Genomic DNA, 27,112 nt, shown 5'->3' with positions numbered 1-27,112 from the left:
GTCTCAGTGTGGTGCCTTAGCCAATGCCCTCTTGGAACATGGTTATCAACAACATTGCCAAAATTCTTCCAGGGCACTGCAAAGGCTTCATTTCCTTTCTGTTCAGGCCTTGTGTTGCATTTTTTGAGCTAGAACTTCTGCATGCTGGGTTGCTAGTAAAATTCACCAGAAGGGAAATCATGATTAATTGGAACCTGAAGCATCACTTTGATAAACCTCTCCCTGCAGCCATCACCTCTGCTAACACTAGTGTTGCATATATGATTTCTTGGTCAAAAGTGCTCTAGAATCATGGAGTCATCTGTTTCTACACACATGAACATCAATTGTTTCACACTCTTCCCTAAATCACTATAGGTATCTACTTCTCCATCAGTCTTTGTAACCAAAGTTTGCTGTGTTGCACAGCACTGCAGCACAGCCAGGTCTGGTTGGCTCATGCTCCTGAGGATCTGGGCTGCTGGGAAGAGGCTGGGGCTGCCAGAGTTTGCTACTGCCTTCATCCTGGGCACCCTACGTCTCTCTCTGGTTTCTCTTCAGGAGGTGCTTCTGATGTCTGACTTGTCCTCCTGGTGTCCAACATCTCACTCTGTTTGTCTTGTTGGTGCTCATATAGCACAAGGGCATGTGGAAACCCAGGTTAGTGGTTGCACACCTAGTTTAACTTTTTTATAATTTTATCCTATCTTCTATCTTTAGATGGGAATTCCTTATGCTAATGTTTCAAAATGAGGGCTCAAGGAGATGAAATCTGAGTGAGAATCTGTTGAGTCATTTCTGAGTGCTGTGAGAATAACTGTATTTTTCAGTTCTGGAAGTCTAACATTTATCAGCTGTACAATAATGCACAACCAGCCTCATCTTGCAGGATCAGGCTTCCAAGTTCCATAGCCCTTAGCAATAAATGAAGCAAGGTCATTGCTAAGCTAGAAAAGAAATACTTTTGAAGCATTTCCTCCCAGGACAAGACCTAGTCTTTTTTTCCAACTGCTAACACCTTCCTCCTCACTCAGAGCTAGCCCTTAACCTTTCTCAGATATGGAAACATTCTTGTTCTCTGCTGCTGAAAGCTTTCTGCCCTCCTCTTCTGTCTCCCTTTAATCTTCCCCAGCTTGCCATGGTCTGTTCATCTGCCTTTCACTGGGCTCACCTTTTCTTGCACTTCCCTCTTCTAATGCTGCCCACATGGTTTCCATTTACTGAAGGTGGGAGCCAGTAGGCATATCTCGTGCAATCTGAGGGGATGGGGTTCTCAGGTGGAATTATTTAATTAGAGACTGCCATGCAGTTTAGGGGGAATTTATTTTAATAAGTTGATTTTAATATTTTCCATGAATTTATTTTTAGTGGAGTTTATGGAATATCCAGAAAGATAACCATTTACTTAACTAGTGAAATACATTCAGTTAAACCCTGAGAAATAGTGCTTCTTTAGACCAACCTTTATCCCCTGGAATTGTCTTGGAAGGCTGTCTCCTCTAGCTGGGGGCAGAATCCCTTTCAGAGGCTTAATAGTGGTTATTTGTTTAGCTGAGTAAGTTTAAAAATCTGACAAGTACATTGCAAAAAATTTCAGATCCCTCTCCCAGAAGGCAAGCCAATGACACCATTAGCTTAATCCAGCACCTCATATGCTCAATTTTAATATGACTATTTAGCTCCAGAATATGATGTATTTTCAGTCGAAGGATTTGTGTTCCAGTAGTATGAGGGGAAAAGGAGGGAGATCAGTGTTGTAATTCACTCAGCAGTTGGGTACACAGATGCATTAAAAAAGCATTCAGAGGGTCTCTCTGGAGAGGAGCTAACATCTAAATCCATTTATTGACCAGAGTAACTCATGGCAGAACCTTTTGCTGTGGGTTTATCCAAGTCCCTCATACCATGAGTGAGCTGTGCTCTCATCTGCCTCTTCTGCCTACAAGGCTCCCTGCATTTTTGATAGACACCTCTAGACATGACACAACTGATACAATTGATGATATAGTGGATGATATTTGGAGCTACTGTACTGGAAGGCTGTGCGAGCACCTCTCTCCCTCTCCACAGCAAACAAGGATGTGCTAAGTAATGAGGAGGATTTGTGCTGGCGGCAGTGGCTGCATAGTAACTCTTGTGAAGTTCAACATCCATCCCATCCAAGTCCATATGTCTGCAGTGCTGATCTCTAGAGCTGGGCTGGCTTTGGGTTGTTCTTGAGGAAGATAACGAGACCTCCTGTAGCTGCTTTAGGTGTTTGCTTCATAAGGAGTCATGCCTGTTCTTTTCTGATCACCTTAAAACAATAAAGAACAGTAGTTCAGCTGATGATATCTTCATTGCAGTAAAGTTGGAGGAGATGCATTTCCCTGAAATGCTGGCAAACGGTGAGCAGAAGCCAAGGATATCAAAGAAAGCATCTGTGTCTAGGGGAGTAAAGCACTAACTATACTCTCAGTATAACAGGAATAAAAGGATCTCAGCAAAGTGCAGCATTATTGCAAGAGGGCATGCTGGTAATAGCAAAATTCCACGTGAAAATGCAGGAAAATTATTAATTTATTGGATGCATATGAATCTTCTGTGTTTGACAAAGTGATCTGACACAGATTTCGTAGAGATAATTGAGTACTTGTATGGTTTAGGTTTCCAAAGCTGTCGTTCATCTGTTCCTCCCCTCTTCAGGTCTGCTTCTGTTCCATACTTAAAATCAATGTAATTAACAGCAATATCACTGTTATTTTTTTCTATGAAAACTAAAGCAAAGAACTGTCTCTATCTCAATGCATTGTTTGCATTTTTGCACTGAATTATAGATAGATATTTTCCTGGTTTCTCCTGTTATTTGTATGTGTTTGGAGTATTTTCCTGCTGCTCTTTCTTTGCTCTCTCCTCTGGACCCACAGCACAGCTGTTGCCTCTCCATGTCTCACTGGTTGGGAAATGCTGTCTTAAACTCCCTTCCCCAGAGATCCTCTTGACCTGTGCCCTGAATTTGTTCAAATTTGCTTTTTTTGAAATACATAATCTCTAATCCGTTGTTCTTGTTCCTTCACTGCTTTAAATGGCTGAACCTTACAGTTTTGTAACTACTTGTACTCAAATTTACTTCCAGTTTTTGACTTTTTGTATCAATAATATCCAAGTAATAAACATCCCCTCCCATACTACTCTCTCTTTTTGAAAGCAACTTTTTCCCATGGTTTCCAGTGGCTTGGTGAGTCTGGGACATGCCCTGCTCTGTCTTTAGCAGATACCAGGGTAAGTAAGATTACCTGTTCCTATCAGCCATAATTATTTGTCTGCTTCAATCAGATGCTCAAAAAGGCCTTGTCCGTGTCCTCTTTCTGATTAATGGAGCTCAGTGGGACATATCCTGTGCTTCTTGTCTCATTCTCTGTGTCTGGGGACATGTACCATGTCTGTTTCTCACCTTTCTTGAACCCGAAAATACTCTTCATACAAAAAACCTCTTTCCTATTTCCTTCTTAGTTTCCTAAACAAGTTACATCTTCTCATATCAGTATTTCCTCTAATGTTCCATGAAACATGTGTGAGGCTGTAGTTGTAAATGAGGGCTTTACAGTCATTTATTCCATATTCTCCTGGCATTTATGTGCAGATGTATAATAAAAACTGAAGGCTGCTCCGTTATTCCCACTCAGAGTTTTTCTCTGAGCCTTCTTCAGTTTCTCTTTCCCTTAGCCATATGCCAAGCCTTCAGATAGTTTTATGGCACCCACAAGCTTTTCTAAGGAGCTTGCTTCTGACCTAGTTTTCAGTCCTCTCACTAGGGTGGAGAGATGCCAAGCATCTTCACCCAGATGCTACTGTTTCCAGCATCCTCTACTGAAGAATATCTTGCCCAGGCAGCAGCAGATACTTGAGCATGGCTCTGCAACTAGTGCGGAGGAGCAGGAGCATAAGCAGACCTGTCCTTCCTCATCACATCAATATCATTTAATGAGATCCTAAATATCTCTCACAGAAGCATTTTCTTGACATAGCTTGGTAGGACTTGTAGGACAGCAGAGCTATGGTTGGAATCTTGGAAGAACTTGCATTACTGTGACGATACTGAAGACTTGCAACAAATGCTGCTTAACGAAAATTTATTTAGAGGAGTCTTGGTCTTAATCTTGAGCTATCCAGAAGAAACAAAAACATAGGAGGATATAGCAAGAACAAGGCAGCAGAAAGCCAAAGCAGGTAAATTTGAATGAGAAGCCAGGTGCCTGTTTTGACCACAGACATTTACTAACTGCAGTATTTTCCATGGGGATAGGCTGACTTCCATACTTGCAGCAGATTTTAAGCTGGCAGTGGATACCTTTACAAAAGATCCAAGTCCTGCTGAGGGACTGCATTTGACTCCTGCTCTCCTTGTGTGCATCCCAGTCTGCACAGTGAGGGACATCAGGCTAATGACACTGTTTTTTTCCAGACATTCCTCTGTGACTCCCAGATCAGGTTCAGGCTCCACCCTGTGTGCAAGATTCCCCCAAAGATTAGCTGGGGAGAGCTCCTGCCAAACCGGGTCCCTCCAGCTGAGCCATATCTGCAAGCCCAGAGGAGAAGGAAGAGCCAGGGCCAGTTCCTTCAAATATTTTACAGATTAAGACCAGGGTCTGGGATCTGTGGGAGTTCACAAGCTCCAGCAGGTTATGGTCCTTGCTGCAGAACAACCATTCTGTGCCAATAGTCACTGCCTTCCTCACCCTCCTAGTTTGGTCGTTCGCTGTCACATTCAAGTGCAGCAACACTTGGCCATGTGGACAAGCCCTCTGACATTATTTGACTGCAGCTGGAGGCATCTACTTTAGCCTTGAAAATGCCTCTTTCTTGGCTGTGTTTTGTGTTTATTATAATGCTGTCTGTAATGTGCAAAAGTACATTTCTTTTTTAACTTCCTTCTTTATGTACTAAAGAGTGTGGTTTTAATTAAGGATTTCAGATTGAAACATTTCCGGTTTTATTCGTTGTTTTTTGGTTGGTTTTTTTGTCGTTGGGGTTTTTTTTGTTTGGGTTTTTTTTCAGGACAGTTTTCAGTTAAAATGTTTTAGACTTTTGAAAAATACCATATGCCCCGCTCACAAAGTGTGTGAAGAGCCCTAGTCACTCCCTCTTCCTCCCAGGGAAATCAGCTGCTGCAGGAACAACTGGGGTTGGCTGATGGCAAGAATGGGGTCATCAGGCAGGAGAGGATGGTCCAGGGCTGGGGTCAGTAGATTTCAGTGGTGCACTGTGGCTGCAGCTCCTCACATAATAGGAAATGCTGCCTCAGACCCATAAAGTGAAGCACCTGATTTTTGTGGATTCTGGATCTACCCCCAGAAGTGGTAGGGACTGTAACAGGAGGTGGGCAGAGCATCTCCACTGCAGTGCTAGTGAGGGGCTTCAGGCATGCCCCTGCCATCCCTGGCCACCAGCTGCAACCCCCACCCATAGCAAAGCAAGGCTAATCCAAACAACTTGTAAAATAAAGCAGCCGTTGCTTCATATCAACCACCATTGAATAATAATAATAATAAATAATAAAAACAAGCCAGACTTAAGGTCTCCCGGTAGTAGAAGAGGTCCTAAAAAGTCCTATAAAGGTACCCAAAACTTGGAAACAGCTGGCGATGGAAATTATGTTAACACCAGGTTTCTCGAGCCAGTCCCATGATTTTTAGGAGTTTGACTCATGATTTTTGAATGTTTGGGTTTGGCAACACTGAAGTCCTGAGTTTGAATTTGTTCCCAATGTGGTATTTCAGCTTCCTAGCATGACTGATCCATGTAACTCTCCTCTGAAGCAGCCAGAGACCTGGGGGTCAGGCAGCAGAGAGGTCCAGCACAAGGCACTGCATGCTCTGCAGCTCCAGGGATGCTTCTGGGTGGGTCTGTCTCACATCCCTGTATGGGGCTCTTCTGAATCAAGCTCTGTGTCTACCACATGACAGCTGTTCGGGCAGCAAAAATGGAGAATGGGAGCTGCTGGCTGGGCACAAAGGAATGGGTTAACTGGGTGCACAGCTTACTTGGGTTCCGCATTTTGCTGGGATTAAATGAACAGGTTAAAAACATGGTTCATACTTGTACATCTTTCATTCCAGTTTAGCCATGCAACATGTACACAAGGTGCCCAGCTCCTTTTTTTGCAGGGAAGTTCTGAAAACATACATCTTATTGCTGCAGTGTTAGTTCTGCAGGGGCTGTTCAGAAAAAAAGCATTTCTAAAGAAAACCTTGGCCATACAGCTGTGGCACCTTGGCAGAATGATGTGGATTCAGCTTGCCTGAGCAGCAAGGGGAGTGGGTCCTGGGGAGGTGGTGAGCATGGATGTAGTCATGTTACCTGCCCTCTTGTCTTCTTGCTTCATTACCCAGTACAGCTGTATAATAAGCCATGGTGTTACCTTGTATATGCCTGAGTGGGTTTGGGCTGCCCAGGGTTTCCCACACCTGGGAGGTGAGAATCACTTGCACAAAGAGATGTCTGCATGGCTTCCTCATCAGGGGAGCAGCACCACATCACCTCTCCTCCCTGGTGCCACAGAAATCTCTTGTGTCTGTACTTCAAACTAGCTTTAGACCATACTAATCACTATTCCTTCCCACCTGTGTGTAATGCTCTACAGCTGCTCAGGTACCCTGGCTCAAAGCCCCCCATCCCAACATGAGCCACCACCTTGTCCTCCTGGCGAGGTGGCGTTCTGTCCTCCCATCAGCCTTACCCATCCATCTCCAGCTGCCTGCCTGTTTGGGAGCTTGCAGATCACTGAGAGCTGATCACTTCTTGCCTATTTGGGAATGCTTTTAAAGTGTTCCAGAAACTGCTGTTTGTTGATAAATTGGGGCGATCTCAGAGAAGTGTTTTAGCTAAACTGTAAAAGAAGGAATGAGCTGCAGCACAGCACTGCCAGCTGTCATTGGATTTAGAAACACACATCATAGATTTTGCTGCTTTTCAGACAGCTGCGCTTATAGCTGCTCTTATAGCCATATAAAACAGTCATTCTGTCAGCAAACAGTCTGGCAGTGGAGCTGGGTTATATCTGCAGCCGTGTTCCCAAGCCCGGAGGGTTCGCTCCCTCCACGTGCATAGGTAAAGCCCAGAGGAAAGTGGCTTTGTAGCACAAGCTGTAACCTGTCTTCAGTGTTGTAGCTTTCCACAGGGTGAAAGGCAAAATGCTGGTCTGTGCCCACTGCCTAGCCAGGGGATAGTGCTGACAGGGCTTGTCTTTAGCACCCCATGTCATTAGAAATGGGCAGTCGCTGTCCTGAGAGGGTGTTTGGAGGGATTTTATTCCACATCTGCACTTGCTGCTCAAGACTTTGGCAGATTTACACACCACAGATTGTTACAGCAGTACTCACAGAGATCAGGCCTTGTCCTCTGTGGTCCATCCTTTTCAAACTTCGGAGCTAAAGCTGAGAGTCCCAGGGACCACAATTAAATTTCCTCAAGGGAAGGGAGATAGTTTCAAATTTGATAAATTAGCACTTTTCGCAAGAGCAACATCACTTTTGATAAAACCTTGTCCAGGAAGGGTTTCCTAAGTATGAGACAAACTTTAAATGCACACTCAAAGTATTATTTAAATATTTTATATGCATTTATTAGCATTTCTTTAAGCGAAGTGGAATGACTTCTCTGGAGCAGTTTCCCCAGCTCAAGCCCAATGATATGGGGCAGCCAGCAAGGTGCACAAGAGCAGGTGGTGCTCAAAGTTTTATTGTCTCTTGCTCTGTTTTTCTGCTCTGCTCAAACCTGTAGCCCTCTCCCCACCCACCTCCATTTCCCTCTGAAACTTTAGAAGATGCTGGATTCATCCTGACCCAAAAGGGAAAATGTCTTAAGTTATGCAGCAAAAGAAAGCAGCTTTCTTAGCTGTAATGTGATCTTGGTTCCTTACCAGGCACCAGGCAGGAACAGAGGGTTTGGAAATTGCCCCTCTGGCCATTATCTGAGCTTTCCAGCATTTGGTGATTGAACCCAGATCCCACATCTCTTCTGAAGCTCACATCAATTTACACTTGTTCCTAGAAACCATTACTGTCCTGTGAGCTCTTTACCCTGCAAGGATTGAAAACAGAGCTATTCTGCTCATTTGAGCTCTTTTTTTTTTTTTTTTTTTTAATTGTTATTTTATTTTTGCATGGGGGCAGAGCTCAGGGTTCATTCCTTTTTCTCACCATCTGAGGATTAAGCCCAATCCTGACTGTTATCCTACCTCGCTGTCATTTACACACTGAACCCAATGCCAATGTCTTTAATCTGAGCCCTTACAGCATTTGGAAACAGGCCATGCCCCTTGTCAGGTATCAAAAGCATTATATTAATTTGGGATTCATTCCACAAAATAAGGCTGTCAGCCAGGCTCCTTAGCAATTGGATATTGAACCCAGACTTCGTGGTCGTCTTCCAAGTTATATGCCAGCTGGGAACTCAGCCCACAATCCATGGCTGCCAGCCAAGTTCCTTATTGGCGAGAGATTGACACCAAGCCCCCAGACTGCTATTTCTGTATGGTGGTAAGGACTAAACCTAGCTCACGTGGTCAGCATAATCACCTCTGTGTTGGCAGTGAAATGAAAAATCTAGTTAAAGACTTGAATGAATATTGAGGGTTAATGTTCAGCTGCTTAAAGACCAGAGAAGATGACAACAATTCCCTTGGAACAAGGGCCCCTCAATACTCTGAGGGGAATAGCCCAAGATCCCCATCTGTCATCCAGCTGGATATAAAATCCAGGTTCTCATTAACACACAGTGCACAGCATTTCTTTACTGGCTGGCAGTATTAAAGCAGGTTCTTCCAACTTTCAGGTATTCTTCATATGGGATTAAACTAGATCCCTTTTCTATAGCACTGTTAGGCTCTGCCAAAGCACTTCGTGTCACTCAAAGCAGACCTCCAATGCTGCACTTTGCCTTGGGAAGCCTTTACCTCCCTGTAGAGCAATAAGGCAGCCTGAGAGGTAAAGGTGAGCAAGGGTCAGTTCTGCACACCTTCATCCTCTCTGGGGGAAATAGGGAGCCTGACCAGGTAAAGGGAGCATTTCAGGTGAAATGTGTATCTGAGGCAAGCAAGCTTTTCTGTCCTGCCAATAATTTTGCCTGGGAATTCTTCAGCGTCTTTACATGGTTTGATTTTACTGCATAGCAAAATGCTTCAGAAGACTGAATTAAAACCAAACAGCTTCCCAGCTGGGATGGTCATCATAGGAATGCAATTTCCAGCAACTGTGTGGGTTTCTTGGTAGCCTCAAAATCTTTAAAATTCTCTTTATTCAGCAACTTTGAAGGAATGGTTTAGCATACAGCAAGAATAGGAAAATCTTCCCATGATCCAGTGGATTGAGCTGGATGTTATTGCATATACAGACAGTAAAGGATGTTGCTTTTCCTCAGAACTTGCAGTGATGGTGAAGGCAACTCTTCCATGTTCTAGCTATGCAAGTTGTGGGTGTGGGGTTCTGGTTTCTGTGAAACCCCACCGTGACTGGGGATGGAATCCATGGGAAGATTTCAAGCCACTTTTACAGGCCTGTCCCACGGGTCTGGAGTCACTGTGATTGCCTGTTGTACATCTTCTGATTCATTTTTTTTGCTAAGAAAACGTTAAGTTCTTGCCACACACATGTGGTTTTATGGGATTTTCGTCCCAAGAGAGCCAGTGCAAATGGGATTCAGCTGACAATGGTGGCTATTTGTTTGTAAATAAATTTTCCATATGCCCACTTGCTCATCTATAAGTGGGAATACTTTTCCCATTTATTGCTCTTGACAGCCATCTTACTCATCTCTTGTCTGAACACTCTGTACCACCCTTTCTGCCCCTTCCTTGTAACACACCCTCTGAGCTTGTCTTTGCTCTTTGCCAGGTCTTTCCCAACTCATTTCCTTCTCTATCTCCTGCAGGGTGCTCAAGGGACATGGGATGTTGCTGGCTTCAGGGCTGGCACCAGGAGCTCTTTGCAGGGATGCTCCAGGCCTTGTTCAGAATTGCTGGGTAATGGCAGAGTCCAACAATACTCATGAATAGTTGAAATTGTAATTTCTAGAACTGCTTTTTTTTTTTTTTTTTTTTTTTTTTTTTTTTTGTTAGCAACAGAAGGGTTCGTCCTTTCTTCATTTCCCTGGTCTCTTGGCTAACCTGTGGGAGTGCAGCATGTCCTGCCTGCTCCGTGCTCAGCTCTCATCCCGTCCTCCTCAGCGCTGGCATTTGCCATATGAGCAAGAGACAGATGTGGTGAACAGTGGGGATGGAGGGAGAACAGGCTCTTCTTTCCTGTCTTCCTGGTTGACTTCCCAGAGTTATGAAAGCCCCCAGCATGCTGTGCCATGTCCCACCACCCCTCAGCCCACTGGCTGATCTCAGCCTCCATCTCAGGGTGCACATGAGTTTCCATTCTTTGTGCTAAACCCTGCCAAAGCAAAATTCCTGAAACAGAATAAAAAATATGGATGACTTTCAAACCCAGAGATATTGAACTGTCCCTCTTACTAAATGGCAGTCAATACTGTGTTCTTTATAAAGTCTCTGGCATAATGTTTTATTCAGTGACTAAAACTGGAAAGTCTTTCCAATTATTTTGAACTGCCAGATATATTTTAATGTGCCTCAGATTTTGCATTGGCATGCCAAGGAGCCAAGTGCCATCCATCTTTCAGCACACTTTAAAATTTAGTCTCATATAAAAAGGAGAAAAATGGGAAAGAATCCCAAAGGATGTACTTGTCTCACCATTTATGGACTCCCAGGCACCTTCTCCTGCATTTTGAAATTGTTTGCTGCCACCTGTGTAGGGTGAGAGATCTGTGTAAATAGCCAGAATCTCTAAATCCTGTGCAGAGCTTCAGCTGAGGGCAGGATCATGAGCTGATCTTCATTGGCTGCTACCCAGACATGCATCACTGGGCAGTGTTCCCTCTACAGATGCATCATCCAAGCCTCTGCAACTACGGGTGTCAAAGACTGAGAAGGCCCAAATACCTCCTGATCTCTTTTGTGCCAGGGCCATTGGGCCTCTCTCTCTGCTCACTGGCTGCTGTTTGTTCCAAACCCACCGAGGTGCCCATTGCTGCTGCATCCTGCCAGCCAGCACTACTGCTAGGTGTGAGGGGACAGAGCACAGGGCTTTGCTCTTTGCTGCCTTGGTTAGCCTTGCTCCAACTATGTCAGCACTACTAAGTGGCAGAAGCTAACTCTCAGCATCCTTCTACCTTCCTCCCAAACCCCTGCTGCCTCTTCTTTTCATCTCTTTTTTTTTGCTTTATTCCTTCTCCCTGAGCTCAGCAGCACGTGAGTGCTGGGTGTGTGCACCTCTGCACCGAGCAGAGGGGGAGAAGGGGCAGGGAGAATGTCTTATAAATCCAGTTCTGCTCTATTAAGATTCATTCAATGGCTTTTTCTATTGAAATGCTTTGTGAAAGCTTTGCCTAATGATCTGTTAGCTGGGGAAAGGTTAAATTTGTGGAAGTTTTTCTGCGTTTGATGAAGAAAAAAAAGTGCAATTATCCAGAATTCAAAGTGAATTTTAGCCAACTGTTAATAATACTGCGATTCTTCATGTTCTCATTACTCAGAAGTAATGGGGCCATCCCTAGTAATGGCAATAAAATATTTATAGCATTCTCTTTTGACCCTGTTTGTACTTATGGAAGGCTGGACATCACTCAAGGTCTTCTAAATGCACTTCTTTTTTGTGCTTTAGCCACCCATGACAATACTCTTCTCACCCAACTTCAGCTGTCTGCAAGAATGATGTCCAGTTTAAGGCAGTGACCTCGGAAGGGATCAGACATTTAACTGCTAGCAGCTGGGTGTCTCATGCAAACTGTTCATCAAGGCTCTGCTAGAGTCACTGGAGACATTGGTGCTTCCAAATTCACACCACCCTTAGAAAGCTGCCAAGGATAAAGATAAAGGGGGTTGGTACCTGATACTCTTGATACCAAAAGTGCCTATATTAACAATCTGGTTTGATGCAGAGATAGATTTATTGGTAGTTTTCTGCCCTTTACAACCTCATTGCTGTCTGGGTCAGTTTGTGCACTGGGAGACCACTGGAAACCTGTAGGAGCAACCCTCAGGCATCTGTGTGCTTCTTCTAGCTCTCTCTCCTGATCAATGAGGTCTCCACCTTGCAAAATCATGGCAGAACATGAACTACGTATGGCATCTCTGTGTCCAGGAACACAGATACAAAGCAAGTGTTGTGGGGAAAATATAATTTCACAGTGGCAGACCTTGCACTGGAATAAGCAAATGGCTTGTTTCCTCTGGTGGATGCGTGGCAAATCAATTCCTAGTCCTCTGCAGAGGCTTCTAAACATGAACCAAAGCCCTTCGTGCAGTACTTGAGAACTACAACTGGTTTGCACCAGTGAAAAGGTTTCATTTCTAGCAGAGGAACTGCAGGTAACATCTTTTTACTGTCTTCATGTTGTCATTTAGGTGTCTATCTTATCCTCTTTAAAGGAGCCTCATTTCAAGTGCACCTTTTTGCCTGGAGGTCTAAAGTAAATGAGTATTAAGTAACTGTATCTGTCTCTAATTCACTAAACATCCAGAAAAACAGCTAATGTGCCTGAACCAGTGGGATGAATACATTAGATTAATCTAATTCAGTTACTTTTCACTCCAACAACCAGTAGCATTTAGAAAAAGGTTGTGAAAGGGATTAGGAATGTCTTTTCTACATTTTTGTTTTCTTTTCCTTTCCATGGCTTTGTTGTGTTCCATTAAACGTTAGCTATTCAGTTAGATTTTTTCCTTGACCTTCTTAAAACACTGCTTTTAAAGTAAGCTTATTCTTCTCAGACCTCAGAGCTGGCTCCATATTCACCAAGGCTTGCAGTGTCTAGGGAGGGGGACAGGATAAAAACAGATGTATAGACTGTAAGCAGCTTGTCCCATCCAGAGCTGGCAGCTCTCAGGTGTCACTATCTTGATTGCACCTTGGTCCAGCAGTGCAGGCACAGGGAGACTCAAAGCATCTCCCCTGGGCTTAGAGCAGTTCCCTGAGCATGCAGCCACCTTCTCTCCATCCTCTTCAGTGCCCTTGGCCATGGTGGTGCATGATATCACTTTAGTACCACGGCAAGTCTGATGTATGTATACTCCACTGATTTATACCCCTCTTTATTGGAAATGTTTAAAGAGATTCAACACAAGCTGCCTTCATCCTTTAGTTTCACAGCAAACACCTAGTAGTTGCTCTCAGTGTACATATTTCTCACTGCAGATCAGTTTAGATCAGGGTTACCTCTCTTGACAGAGAGAACATCATGTGCAATCATGTCAAAGCCTTAGAAACCATCAAGGTATAAGACCTAAATGGCTGCTTTGCTGCCCACAATCTCTGCTCTCCTGTCAGTAGATTGCTTTAGTGTGATTTGTTCTTGACACATTCCTGTGGCTGTTGATCATCTCCTTATATTTTCTAAGTGCTGACAAGAAGCTTGATTATTTGTCCAAGTATTTTTCTGAGACCTGAGGCCAGTCTGCCTACTCCATAATTCCCCAGCGCCTCCTTCCCCTCTTCTGCAAACAGAGCCCTCAGTCTGCCCTCCCCAGCCCCCTGGAACCTCCCCATCCCTGGTGGCTCCTCACAGTTAAGTGGTTGCATCTCCAAGGTTGCTTCAGGAAGCTTGCCGAGTGTCCTGGGATGCAGTTCAACAGGCAGGGATGATTGAAAACACCACAGTTATCTCATCACTCTCTAACCATATCTCCTCTTGCTATTGTGTGGGTTTGTATTCTGCAAATGCTGGCGTTAGTCAGGCATTTGATTGTCTTTTAGTTTTAGGGATGATTGGAGGAAAAAAAGGCAGTCATCATGTTGGCTCTCTCAGCACTGCCCTGTGCTAATGTCACCCCTCCCTGAACAGTGGGTTAGTTCTTTGGTCTCTACTTGTGCTGCTGGCTGGTGCCCCACTGCTCATCAAGATCACAGTGAGGTGCCAGGCAGGGAGCTTTTGGGGCAGCAAGTAAGACACAAATCCTACAAAGACCCCAGCACCCCAGAAGGGCCACCTGAGGCTGTTCCAGGTGGAGAGCCCTCCTGTCCCTGAGCTCAAGGGATGGGCACAAAGCTCCTCTCCTTGTGTGCAGAGCAGAGGTTATCCAGGTGTGTGGTGCACACTTTGGAGGCTCTGCTGGATTATTGCTGGGGCTTGGTTGCTGCACAGAGGGCTGTGGGAGCAGAGAGCAGGCTGAGGCAGTGTGCAGGGGAGCTAGCTGTGAGCTGGCAGCCCTGGGGCAGTGATTTCTTCCTCTGCTCCCCAGCACTGTGGGGAGCTGCTCTGAAAGAGATGCAAGGCAGGATAAGCACAGGAAAGGCTGAACTGTCCTTGCCAAGTGCAGATGAAAAGAGATGTTATAAAGTCACTTGTCTCTGGTAACATGGCCCCTAGCTCTGACACAGTGGTGGAGGGCATCCAAGTTTCATGCTGGAAGGAGATGAGCCCACACCTGGAATCCTATCCCAGTTTCAAAGGTAAGGTGCATTTCTGTGGTTACAGATGTCATGGGGTTGGCATTTGACTCTGGCTCATCCTACACAGAAGGCAAGGTCTATTGGACAGCAGGATCATTCGAACCTCCCTGGAACTATCTGTCATTTGAATTACAACTGTTTTTTGTTTTTTTCCCAGCCAGGTCTCTAGACAAACTCTATAACTTTGCTGACTGCTCTGGCCTTCACCTGATCTTTGCACTGAATGCTTTGCGCAGAAATCCCAACAACTCCTGGAACAGCTCCAATGCTCTCAGCCTGCTGAAGTACAGTGCCAGCAAGAAGTACAACATCTCCTGGGAGCTGGGCAATGGTGAGTGTGGGAACAGGAGAGCCACGGGAATGGAGATGACTGTAGCAGAAAGGTATTCCCTTTTTGGAAGAGGATATTTACAGATCACAGGATGCTTTGCTAATGTACATTCAGAGGGATTTAAAGGTGTTGCTATAAGGCAGCACCATCTCTAAGACAGACCTGGCATCTGTTAGAACCTTAGCTATATTTTTCCATCACATGGTACTAAGCACATGAAACATTTCTGCCCCCAGCTGCTGGGCACAGATGGTCTTGGGATGAGTGAACCAGCGGCTGTATGGTGGCTGCAGTGCCAGGGTAAGTGGGGAACCCTATGAGGACACCAAGGTGCAGGTCTTTCACCCAGCACACAGCAAAATATACGTGGAAGGAGATGCTGACACAGGAGAGCAAGTGGTGACCCTCATCCCCTCCTCAGAGGCTCCTTCTGCTGCTCCTCAGAGCAGGCAGGCAGCTCTGCAGAGCTCAAGCTGTGCGACAGTGTGTGAACTGTGTGTCTCTCTCCGGAAGCACGGATGAAGGAGCAGAGCTGGCAAGCCTTGCTTGTCTATTTTTATTTTCCCAGAGCCCAATAACTATCGGACCCTGATCGGCCGCTCGGTGAACGGCAGCCAGCTAGGGAAGGACTACATCCAACTGAGAAGCCTGCTGCAGCTTATCCGCACTTATTCCAGAGCAAACCTCTATGGGCCGAACATTGGGAGGCCCAGAAAGAATGTCATCGCTCTCCTGGAAGGGTAAGTGCTGTTGCTTTGATCAAGAAGAGATGATCAAGCAGCTCCTCCTAAGGCTGATGCCCTTTGCAACAGGTAGATTTGCTCTTTGGGTTCCCAGTGTCCAAGAGCTGCCAGAACAGCAAGGCTCTTTGCAGCTCAGCCACTGCAGCACCAGGGGCTTGCAGACATGGTCATCTGTGCTTCTAAATTTCTGCAGAGGTCCCTGGTGGGATTTTGGGCTGGGCTGATTAACACTCTCCCAATTATTGCCAACATTGCCCAGTTACTGGCAGACTGAGGTGCCTGCCTTGTTGGGATGTGAAGATAACACAATGGTATGAATGCAGGCTGCTGCACGCCTCTGGGTGCTGGCATCACTTACCTGTATAGATGTTGACACAGAGTCCTCCTGGACAAATTGCTTTGGTCTTCCCCTTTGGTGGCTTCTTTGTGCTTTCTCCGTCTGTGCAGAGGAAGAACCTATAATAACTTTCTTCACTGGTGAAGCCCTCTGCTTCCTCCTAGGAAAACTGGCATGTCTCTAGTTTGGGGAGGCCAGAGGTGGAGAAAGAATGGTGACAGTGAGAGATGCAGACACCTGGAGGTGACATTGGACAGCTACAGGAACCAGGGAAGTGTGGGGAGCCTGCTGGCAGCAGGAATTGTGACTGTGCAGCTCAAAGACCATATAGCAGAGGGGAAATTCCCTGCAGGACCGTAAACAGAAACTCCAGTGCAGAGGGCTGGGCAGGGGGAGGTGTGGAAGGGACTCTGCTGGGAGCTAAGCTGGGTCTAGCATTCATTAACATCTGCATGAATGATCTGGCAGAAACAATAAACAGCACACTGATGCAGTCCCTGACGGGGTGTGTAGGGAGCCAGGGCCAGATTCTCAGCCCTGCTGCAGCAGTACAAAGAGACCATAAACTGGTGGGACCAGCTGTGACACCAGCATCCCTCCCACTGGGGGAGGTGGGGGAGCAGCCCCTGTGCCCACACCATGGCTGCTGCCGGGGCCTCGCAGGCACATTGCTCACCCGAGCTCTGGCATACGGTACAGCAAGGGGGGAGTTACAAAATGTTGTAGTAGCCTTGAGCAGCAGGAAATCTATTAGCGCCGGGAGGAGCAGGCTGAGTAAGGAAAACAACAGGGATGAGAGCCAAGAAGCTCTTAGAGAAAGGGAAGTCCTACTGCTGGGTTTGCCCTTCATGTGCTGCAGCAGGGTCCCGGGGAAGAGGGGATGGACAAGTGAGTCGCGTGGCTGGGGTGGTCCAGCAGCCCTGCATGGATGGACCTGGGGTCTGACTGATGGTGACCCTGAGACCCAGGCTGTAGTGTACAGTTTGATGGAGGGGATGGCATGAACACCAACTCGAATGAAAGGAAAGGAAGGTAAGGGCTAGGGTTCACACAGCCTTGGTGTCAGGATGGTTGGGGCTCTCCAGCACCCCCATTGGTTTGGAAGAGCCATAATGAACATGCCTGCTCTCCAAGCTTAGTCTTGGAGTTTCTCTGCTGCTGTGTCTGCCAGGGTGATGCTGGTCCACAGGCACCCACAGTGATTTCTCTATCCTATGGAGAAACTTCATTTCCTGCTCTCAGACCCTCACCTCATGGTGAGCAGCACGTGCCTGTGTGGCCTTACAGCCCACAGGGTGCTATGAGACGAGCTTCTTGTCTGTCCACATAAAGACCCCATTATTACCAGGCAAAGCACAAAGAGGAGAAACAAGTCTGATTACACAAAGAGCTGAATGCTCATTTGCAGCATTAGGAAATGGAGTTTCAAAAGAACAAACAAATAAACCCCATTTCCTAAGTTGCTTGACAGTGTGAGTTTTATTCCCAGCAGCCCCCTGAGATCTCTTCACTACTCTCAGTTAGAGCTACCAAGAACTCTACCTTCTACAGCAAGCATCACAGAACCGATCAATGAGATAGAGCTCAGCATGTGCCAGGGGCTGTCACAGCCAGGACATGCCTTTGGGGACCCTGAATGAGCCCCATGTGCTCAGCAAACAGGAGAGGGGAGAAGGAATTTAGAAAGGCTGTCTCAATGGCAAGCCTGCTGTCTGCCTTGCTAGACCTCTATGAATGGTCTGCTTCATGCTTGCAGTAGGATGGAGGCCCCAGAGCAAATAAATTGTATGCAATTAATAGTCCTGAGGATGTGGAATATGCAAAGTTCTGCTTATTTTAAAAAACATGATGAACAGCAGAAGTCAACCAATTAGGAAGAGATATGCCAAGTGGAAGATTATGACTCAAGTTTGAAGTAAGGTTGCAGGGGAGAGATGATGCCTCCCAGGCAGAAGTTGAGATGGGTGGATTAGTCTGCCAGGCAAGCAGTGCCCTGTTACACAAAGTGAGAAAATGTATTTTGGGCAGTAAGTAAAGAAAATTAGCTGAAGCTGGAAAGGAGAGTTCAGAGAGGCCCAGGAAGTGTGATCTCTGATAGTAGGCACCGTAATTAAATGGTCTTCAGGGAAAGCCTCTAGAGTTATTAGAGATGCTGAAGAACTCAGAATAGTTTCATTGTGAAGTACTACCTAAAATTACGTTTTCCTGTTGCATGCTCTGTGCTCCAAACATTGTAGTCTATCGCTTAACTGTTATCTTAAGCAACAAAGTTAAACTTACTTTTTGTTTAAACCTTGTGCTGCAATAATTTTAATGTCAACAGGAATTGAGCATTGTACTTTACCCATCTTTGGTGGGAGATTGATACCTCCAGGGCAATTCTGACCGCATCCTAGGACTGTCTTCCAGCACGGAGTGGGACTGACAGGCTCAATGATGAGCGCAGATCAGGCAGCTGAAGGTCTACAGCATGTAGAGGTGTATGCATGCTGTCCCAGTGCAAAGACTGTCCTTAGGCAGGTGAGCCTGAGCTGTGCTGGATGAATCCTATGCACTTTCTGATGACAGAGGTAGGATATGGGGAGGGGAAGAGTGCCCTGGCTGAAAAGCAGCAGCATGGGCTGTGCACACCCTTCACTGCTCAGTTACTGCTCCTGAGCTCTTCCACCACCCTCCATGGTGCAATGGCTCAGAGCAGCAACAGAACAGACCAGTGTCACAAGTGGACACAAGCCACTGCTGCTGATGTAAGAACAAGCTTTGCAGTGATAGAGCATTGCTCTAAAGGCTGAGGCCTGCTGCATGGGAACCTGGAAATGGTGTCTTGTGAATGAACAGGTGCAAAAGGGAATTTCTCCAGACACAACCAACAGTTGAGTTTGATGAGGTGTTAATTAGACCATTCATGCAGCCCGAGCTGTTGGAGAGCAAACCATGTTAGCTACCTACTGTTTGTGTGGGTATGGGAATCCTAAAACTGCTCAGAATTTGCATGGGAAAAAACCCAAGAGATTCTAAGGAATTAACATAGATTTTAACATCAGATCAGGAATCAGACACAAAGGTCAATGCATGACTGAGACACAGATTCAGTGCTAGAAAAGAAGAAGCATGAGCAAAGTCTGTTAGGAAGGAGATGCTATCTTGTTAAAGCTCAGAACATTTGATACAAAACTTGGGCCAGCTCATCTTGGCAGGTGAGGCTAGGGGCTCTCATTACCTGTTGTTCCTTGGCTGGTGTAGCCTAGTTTTTGCCATTGGACACTCCGGGTTAAAACCTGTCACAGTCCTCCCAGCCCTGCTCCCTGAATCCACAAATCAACCCCAAGCTCAGGTTCCTTTGTTGGTGCTTATGTGGTAAAGAGGTGTTAGCTTAGACCTTATGAAATAGCACAGGCTGTACACAGGCAGAGGCCAGAACAAAATCAACCAAAATCCCAAAACTGGGAGAGTCTTTGTTAGTATTTTCATGCTGACTGCAGGTCAGCACACATCAGTCAGTCCAGGCATTTTGTTTTATCCATGACATTCTGGAGTAGCAGCCAAAGACAGTGTATGGACAGACCTCATTTGTTTAAATTCATCTAGGAAAAAGAAACAAGGAGAGCCTGGAGAAACAGTATCTGGCAGAGGGAAAAACTCTGGGTGGGTTTCAGGGAGAAACGTAGCTATTTGTCCTCTTGCTGACAAGGACTTCTGCTCTGTTTAACACAGGTGACTTGGAAGCACTCTGCTTTTTAGAAGCTCTGTTTTGCCTGTTTGACTTTCTTTTAAAAGTACGTCCTTGCTGCATTGGTCCAAGGTTCTTCAGTTACGTTGCAGAAGTGAGTGTGTCCCAATAAGCAGAACCAGAAGCTTCACTCTTACCCAAGCTACCTCAGGATGGTGGCACAGGCCATAGAGGGACACTGAATAGGTACAGAGCAGGAAATCTGTGCAAAAATTCAAGCCTCAAGGCAAGCAACATTTAGCTAATGATACAAAAGGAAAAGGAGGTCACTGCAAGGTGAACTCAAGCTCTGGTACCATTGAACTTATGAGTGAATCCATTCATAAATACATTGAAATAAGGTATGAAGGATATGATGAGGTATTTTGTGGCTGGTTAATTGCAGGTTCAAGGATCTGAGATATAAGCAAAGGATATAGGTATTGCTCTTTCAGAAGAAAAGGGTTAAGATAGCAGTTGTTGCTGAAATGTCATCTGGAATGGATCTGTGGCTGGAATGCCAAAATCACCTGTATAGGAAGAACAAAATGGGTAAGAAGAGAATAGATGAAATTATGCCACTGTATAAGTACACAGTGTACTTTCATCCTGGTTGCTATCTGCAATCTTAGTCATTTAATCTCAGAAAAGATGTAATAGAACCAGGAGAGTTACAGGTAGAGAGGCTGAGGATGTGCTGAGATGTATGATGTCTTCACATGAGAAGAGATTTAAATAGGCTCTTTCTCTTCAGATCAGAAGACAGACAGGTCAGAGGCAATATTATGGATGCCCATGAGCCTGTAAATGAGGTGGTTTTTTCCACAGTGCAGAAAGTAGTTTGGAAGGAAGCTTTGGAAAGAAGGAGGAAGCTTTTTCACATGAAATGCAATGGCATTGTAGGATTGTCACAGGTTACTGTGGAGGCCAGAGGTCTGTATTCAGAAAGGGACTGGACAAATAAAGTGGGAAAAAGCACTAGTGATAATGCAACATCATGGTCCAAATGGACCTTCTGAATTCCTGGAGTGCAGATTCCCAATGCTGTGTGGGGCAGTCTTGGACATAAAGCCCTCTTTGCAAGAAGGCTTGTGAAGCCCTACAATCAATCAGATTGGTGGAAGAAAGGTGATGTGGAAAAGAGGGAGAATTGAGAATAGTGGCAAATTGCTATGTAATCCCCACCAAGCTCTGCTTCTCAGGTGAAATCCCTGTCTGAACTCTACTCAAAGTCTTTGCAGCAGGTGGTGTGAATTGGGTCTACACATGTCTCTGCTGCTGCAAGTATTTGATGGTACTACTGGAACTTGAAGAAGTTCCTAAGTGAAGCCTGTGCCTTAGTGCCCCCCTCAGCAGCCTATTCAGACACAAGGTAAAGCTATTTCTGCCCACCGCTGTTGGCTCAAATGCCAGAAATCTGCCACCCAGCTCTAGGGATCCACCACGGACAGGCTGATGTTGCTCCTACATCAGGGGCTTGAGGGAGGTCAGTTTGTAGTACTGCAGGGAGTAACAATTAAAATAACCCATGAAGTCCAGCACCCAGGAGTCAGACAATAATACTAAACCACCTGGCAGCCTGTGTGAGGATAACTTGCAGCTGCATTCTTTGTTACAGGATCACCTTTTTTTTTTTATTATTTAAAGGATGACAATCTGGATTTACCTGCATAGGAAAGAGATTTACAAATGAAGGTAGCTTGTTAATGTGTCAGGAATAAGCCTAGGAAGCTCCAGTGGCTGGAAACTGAAGTCAGACACATTCAGATTAGAAATAACATACTTGGAGACTAATTAACCATGGGAAGCAATTTGCTTGAAGTTGCAGTAGGTGCTCTGTGACTGGCAAGTATTGAATCAGGACAGGAGATCTATTTCAGAGACATGACCACACTCAGGTGGAAGTTGCAGTCCTGGGAGACATGGCTATGGGAGATACTCAAGGAGAGGTTGGATTTGAGCCACAGTTTCACAGTATGGAGTTGTAGTGTCAGAACCATCTCGTGGTGTTGCAGCCCTCCTGCCCTGCTCTCCCACAGCTCATTCCCAACCTGTGAGGTGCTATCCTATGTTATGCCAGTATTACCACTCCTGGGACAGAGCTGTGAACTGTTTGTGACTGAATTAATGTTAAATTACATTTTTCTCGGTATTTATTTAAAAGCAAGTGTGAGCCTCAGTTCTTGTTTAACACAGGCCCCACAGGTACTAATGCTGACATAAGGTGCTGACACTCAGGTAACTGCAAGGCTAAAGAGATGGATATATCCCAGCTCAGTGACTTTGTCTAACCCTCAGTATGACAAACTCCCTGCCTTAGGCTCCAGTTCCTTCATGTGCCTCTGACATGTTCTGTTTTCCCACCCAGAGATGCTGCCCCAGCAGACTGGGAGGACTTTTACATTTGCCCAGGTTTATGATGACTGGAAATCCAGCCAGGGATCCCACAGAGCCATGTCCTGGGACTGCCACCCAGCTGAGTTAAAGGGCACAACTACAGTAGTTGCCTGAACAGCACAGGCTCAGCTTGTCCCACTGCTCCTGGCAGCAGATCTGCTGCACATGCACTGTGCCATCAATTGGTGCTCACAGAGAAAGGCTAATCTGTAGGAAAATGGCAGATTTACTACCCCAGCCCAGCCCATCTGTGCAGCACATGTGCAGGGATCTGAGCCCTCACGGAAGTGTCTGGTTTGCTCAGCCTGTGCTGTGCTGCACATATGTACATCACACAGTCCAGGAAATCCTAGATAAAAATGTGCCAGTTCTGTTCATACGGGCTGTATGGATCTTTGCTGGCCTTAAAATCTGTGGTGTGAGCAGCACAGGTGCTACAGGAAGAAAGAGATTAGTAACACCTCTATTCCTAAAATGAGGATATTTGGATACTTGTACACCACTGCATCTCCACTTGCCCTGGGCTTTCATCTCTTGCTCATGCAGTGCCACTTGTTAGCTGTTGAGTTGCTCTAGGTTCCCTTTGAAGAGTAGAGACCATTGCTCAAGTCATCTGGGGTGCTTCAAGCACAACTTTACCATTAAGGCAGGACTTGAAGTTTTACAGGAACTTTTGAACTTCATCTTTCAAAAATCTCAATAAAAGAAAAAAGAAGGAAAAAGAAATTAAAATAAAAGCAGACATGGAAAGCAAAGTTTGAGTTAGATCTATTATGGTAAAATTTGAAAACAGACAGAACTAAACAATTTATTTCACTCTTCTGGAGTCAGAAGAGAAACACTAGGCAAGTCAGGGCTTTTTCTCTCTTGCGTCTGGTTTGTATTGAGTGATACCTGTGTCCTAGAATAACATTTTCTCAGAAGCTTTTTAAAAAAAAGTCAACATGTCTCTCTGGAGACACTGGAGATGGGACAGCTGGATGTCCTGATTCTGCTGCTCCAGGGATACTGTCAGTTTTACCAAGGGTCTGCTTTGCTTTTCAGTCCCTGCTCAAAGTCCACTGTAGCACGTGTGTTTGCTACAGGGCTGTAGGCACTGTGGAAGTGGTGAGGAAAACCAGTGAGCTTCTTCCTGTGAACTCAGTCTGCTCATGCTTTTGGACTGTGAATGGAGAGTGCCAAGCTGAGCCTGAAGAGGTGATTTAGTGACATCCAGGATGGTTCATTTTGAAGCCAGAACAAAAAGCATTTAAAGTTAGAAAGCAAGCAGGGGTGATCTTCAAACCCAATTGCAATGTACAGAACTTTAAACTCCATATAGATTTTGCGCATAATTTCAGTTTGGAATTCCTTACTTCACTTTTGTACACTCTGTTCATTACCTTGTAGGCAGCAGTTCCTGTATCGAGCATTTAAAATATTGGCATATTTCTGCATAATTCATTTTGTAGAACAATATTTGCAAAATCCCTTTTTCTCCAGATGACCCATGTGTGTTACAGGGAGCTCTCACCTCTCCCCCTGGCTGCACCATTCCTGGTCCAGCTGGTCTCCTTGCCCTGCTCAGCTGGAGAGGAACCACCCCCAAACTACTGCCCTGGTACTGCCCTCCAGGCCTGACACTCAGGAGAGTTTACATAAAACCATTTCTGAAAGATGAGCCAGGGAACTGAAGCTTGCAGCACTGCTAAGCAGCAGAATCAGGGACGCATGGTTTTATGGCATGTTATTTTTTTTCCATTTCTAATTGTATCTCTTCCCTCTCTGTCTGTAGGGATTTATTACTGCTGCCTTTGCCAGTGTCTTCATATGCTTCACAGAGTCCAGCTGCCCTTTTGTCTCAGTCTGTAATTGACCATCGTCATTAATTTAAAGTCAGAATTATTGTTTCTGAGCTATATTTAGCCTGAAGTTTGCTGCTCTTGTTTCAGACCTGATTAGAGGCTCATGTGCAGGAAAATTCACTGTTCTTCCCTGCCATGGCAACTAGTTTGATAAAAGGTCTCATTTTAGAATCATAGAATTTTCAGGGTTGGGAGGGACTTTTAAGATCATCTAGTTCCATCCCCCCTGCTATGGGCAGGGACACCTCCCACTAGATCAGGTTGCTCAGAGCCCTGTCCAGCCTGGCCTTAAAAACTTCCAGGGATGGGACTTCCACCACCTCTCTGGACAGCCTGTTCCAGTGTCTTGCCACCCTCATGGTGAAGAACTTCTTCCTAACATCCAATCTAAATCTACCCTTCTCTAGTCTGAGGTCCCCCTAGTCCTCTCACTACTGACATCCTAAAAAGTCCCTCACCATCTTTCTTGTAGGCCCCTTCAGATACTGGAAGGCTACAATAAGTTCTCCTTGGAACCTTCTCCTCTCCAGACTGCATAACCCCAACTCTCTCAGTCTCTCTTCACAGGAGAGGTGCTCCAGCCTCATGGCCCTTCTCTGGACACACTCCATCACATCCATATTCCTCCTGTAAAAGGGGCTCCAGAACTGGATGCAGTACTCCAGGTGGGGTCTCAGGAGAGCAGAGTAGAGGGGGACAATCACTTCCCTTGACCTGCTGGCCACACTTCTCTTGATGCAGCCAAGGGTCTGGTTGGCTTTCTGGGCTGCAAGTGTACACTGACAGCTCATGTTGAACTTCTCATCTGCCAGGACTCCCAAGTCCTTTTCCTCAGGGCTGCTCAAGCCAGTCACTGCCCAGCCTGTATCAGTGCTTGGGATTGCCTCGACCCAGATGCAGGACCTTGCATTGGTCTTGTTGAACTTCATGAGGTTGGCATGGGCCCACCTCTCCAGCCTGTCAAGGTCCCTCTGGATGGCATTGCTTCCCTCTGGATGGCATCCCTTCCTTCCAGTGTGTCAGCCGCACCACACAGCTTGGTGTCATCAGCAAACTTGCTGAAGGTGCACTCAATGCCACCTTCCATGTCACCAACAAAGATGTTAAACAAAACAGGTCCCAATACTGATCCTTGAGGGACTCCACTTGTCACTGGTCTCCACTTGGACATGGACCCACTGACAGTCACTTTTTGGGTGTTGCCATCAATCCAGTTCTTAATCCACTATGTGGTCCATCCATCAAACCCATGTTTTACCAGCCTGGAGACCAGGATGTCGTGTAAGACTGTGTCAAAGGCTTTGCTCAGGTCCAGGTAAATGATGTCGGTTGCTCTTCCCTTGTCTATTGATGTTGTGACCTTTTCATAGAAGGCCACAACGCTTGTCAGGCATGATTTGCCCTTGGTGAAGCTATGTTGTATACCCAATCACCTCTTCGTTATTCTTCTGCTCCAGCAGTGCCTCCAGGACGATCTGCTCCATGATCTTACTGGGCACAGAGTTGAGACTGACCAGCCTGTAGTTCCCTGGATCTTCCTTCTTTCCCTTTTTGAAAACAGGGGTTGTGTTTCCCCTTTGCCAGACAGGGTTTCCCCTTTTCTCTTCACACACCTTCCCCTTCCCTCTCCAGCCTTAATCATGGGGCTGTCCTTGGGCAGTTGGGATTGCAGGACCCAGTGCCACTTACTCCTACATCCTGGTGGAGTCAGGACAGCTGTGTGATTCTTGTTGTGTTCCTGGGATCCCCATGCACCAAAGAGCAGCCTGAGACAATATAGCATCTGTTTATTTCCCATCACATTCACTTGCTCAAGCCAGTCTATTCTGTCACATGCATACATTATTGTGTCCAAAACGTATCAGCTGTGCAACACACGTTACACTACTGAACAGAAAAGCAGGCCGGTCCCATTGGCATGTGCTTCTGTGTGTTTTCATGTCTCTGCCACTATGCATAAGAACAGGGTAACTGCCTGGGCTTCCTCCTGGGAGCTGCAGTTTTTGAAGTTGCAGTTTGGATTGCTGGACCAGGGAGGCAGGGAGAGACTGGGATGGCAGCCAGCTTGTGCCATAGGGTTCTGGGAATTGCTTTGGTTTTGGCATCAGCAGCATAAGCAGGTACACCTGGATAGCATCAAGTCTGACTCAAATAGGAGCTGTCTGGAGGAGGTGTGTTGTCTTTAAGATAGCTGGGTCATTAGTCTTCACTGATACATACACGTAACTCCCTGCAAACCTGTGCGTGGAAGTGCTGTGGCTAAGGACAGAAGATTCAAAGTGCACCCAGACTGGAATCACATCAGTTTGCTAAGAAAGAGAATCAAAACAGGGAAGCATGTAGCATTGCTTGTCCAGCCTTTCCTCCCATTCTCCAGTGCTCAGGGACTTCTTTACACTTAATAGCTTTGCTGGTTTTTTTATTCCATTTTTTTTCCACTTGCCCAGTCCTTGCTTGAGTCCAGTGAAGGAGTTCCTCAGTTTAAATTCACACTGGGTGAAGAAATGTCTCCATTTAAGATGGGCATTTAAAACTTTTCCTGAATCACTGTTGAGGCTTGTTGCAGTCATATAATAAGTATCATTTATTCTTTCCATTTAAGGGTGCAAAGGTTTCATTAGATAGGGTCTGTGGGTACAGTGACCACCTTTGCTATCCTGTAAGGTAGGATGGGCATCCGTTGTTTTAGAACTCCTGTGACAATGTTGGGTTTATATGGTTTCTTCCTCTGTTTCCTATAGGTTCATGAAAGTGGCTGGCAGCACGGTGGATGCTGTTACCTGGCAACAGTAGGTATTCAACATTTCTTCTATTTACCAACACTAATTGCAGTGATCAGATGGGGCTGGGAGCAAAGCTGATGTGCTGTCTGGGTGTCAAAAGGGCAAGCATGTGACAGCCACCTCCTCTGTCCTCCTGCTGCATTTAAATAGGTGAGAGAGGCTCTGTCCCTCCCTCTGGAACCTCTCTAACAAATACTGGAGGGGATGTATTAACCTTTACCACTGCATCTGAGACAGAGGCTAAAAATACCACTGCTGGCATGCATGACCTGCCTGATTGCTGGAAACAGAGCCTGTGCTGGACAGCTGAGTCCCTGCAGGCAGATGGGAGCACAGGCAGCTCCAGTGGTGGCCAGGGTGAGGACAACAGATAATCAAAACCTGCATGTGACAGACATATGGGACTATCTGAAGGGCCATTTCCTTACAAGATCATTGTCTTCCTACAGCCACTGGTCTGAAGCTGAGCTGGTTTGGCCCTCAGGAAGGAAAAGCTG

General features: G+C 45.8%; 1 protein-coding gene across 4 annotated transcripts in view; it reads left to right on the top strand.

Moving 5' to 3' along the window:
* Positions 1 to 27,112, top strand: part of HPSE2 (heparanase 2 (inactive)) — a 109,692-nt gene that overhangs the window by 57,071 nt on the left and 25,509 nt on the right. For 3 of the 4 annotated variants that reach the window (XM_071748572.1, XM_071748569.1, XM_071748573.1), the window contains 3 exons: positions 14,629 to 14,802; positions 15,371 to 15,542; positions 26,574 to 26,621. In XM_071748572.1, coding sequence (XP_071604673.1) covers positions 14,629 to 14,802; positions 15,371 to 15,542; positions 26,574 to 26,621 — 394 coding nt within the window. The remainder of the gene's footprint in view (positions 1 to 14,628; positions 14,803 to 15,370; positions 15,543 to 26,573; positions 26,622 to 27,112) is intronic. The other variant, XM_071748570.1, reaches the window with a different exon arrangement.

This window comes from Heliangelus exortis, chromosome 7 (genome assembly GCF_036169615.1).
Source record: "Heliangelus exortis chromosome 7, bHelExo1.hap1, whole genome shotgun sequence".
In the NCBI taxonomy this organism is placed as follows: Eukaryota; Metazoa; Chordata; class Aves; order Apodiformes; family Trochilidae; genus Heliangelus; species Heliangelus exortis.
Note: the sequence above shows the minus strand (reverse complement) of the source record. Positions and strands in the feature narration are given on the sequence as shown.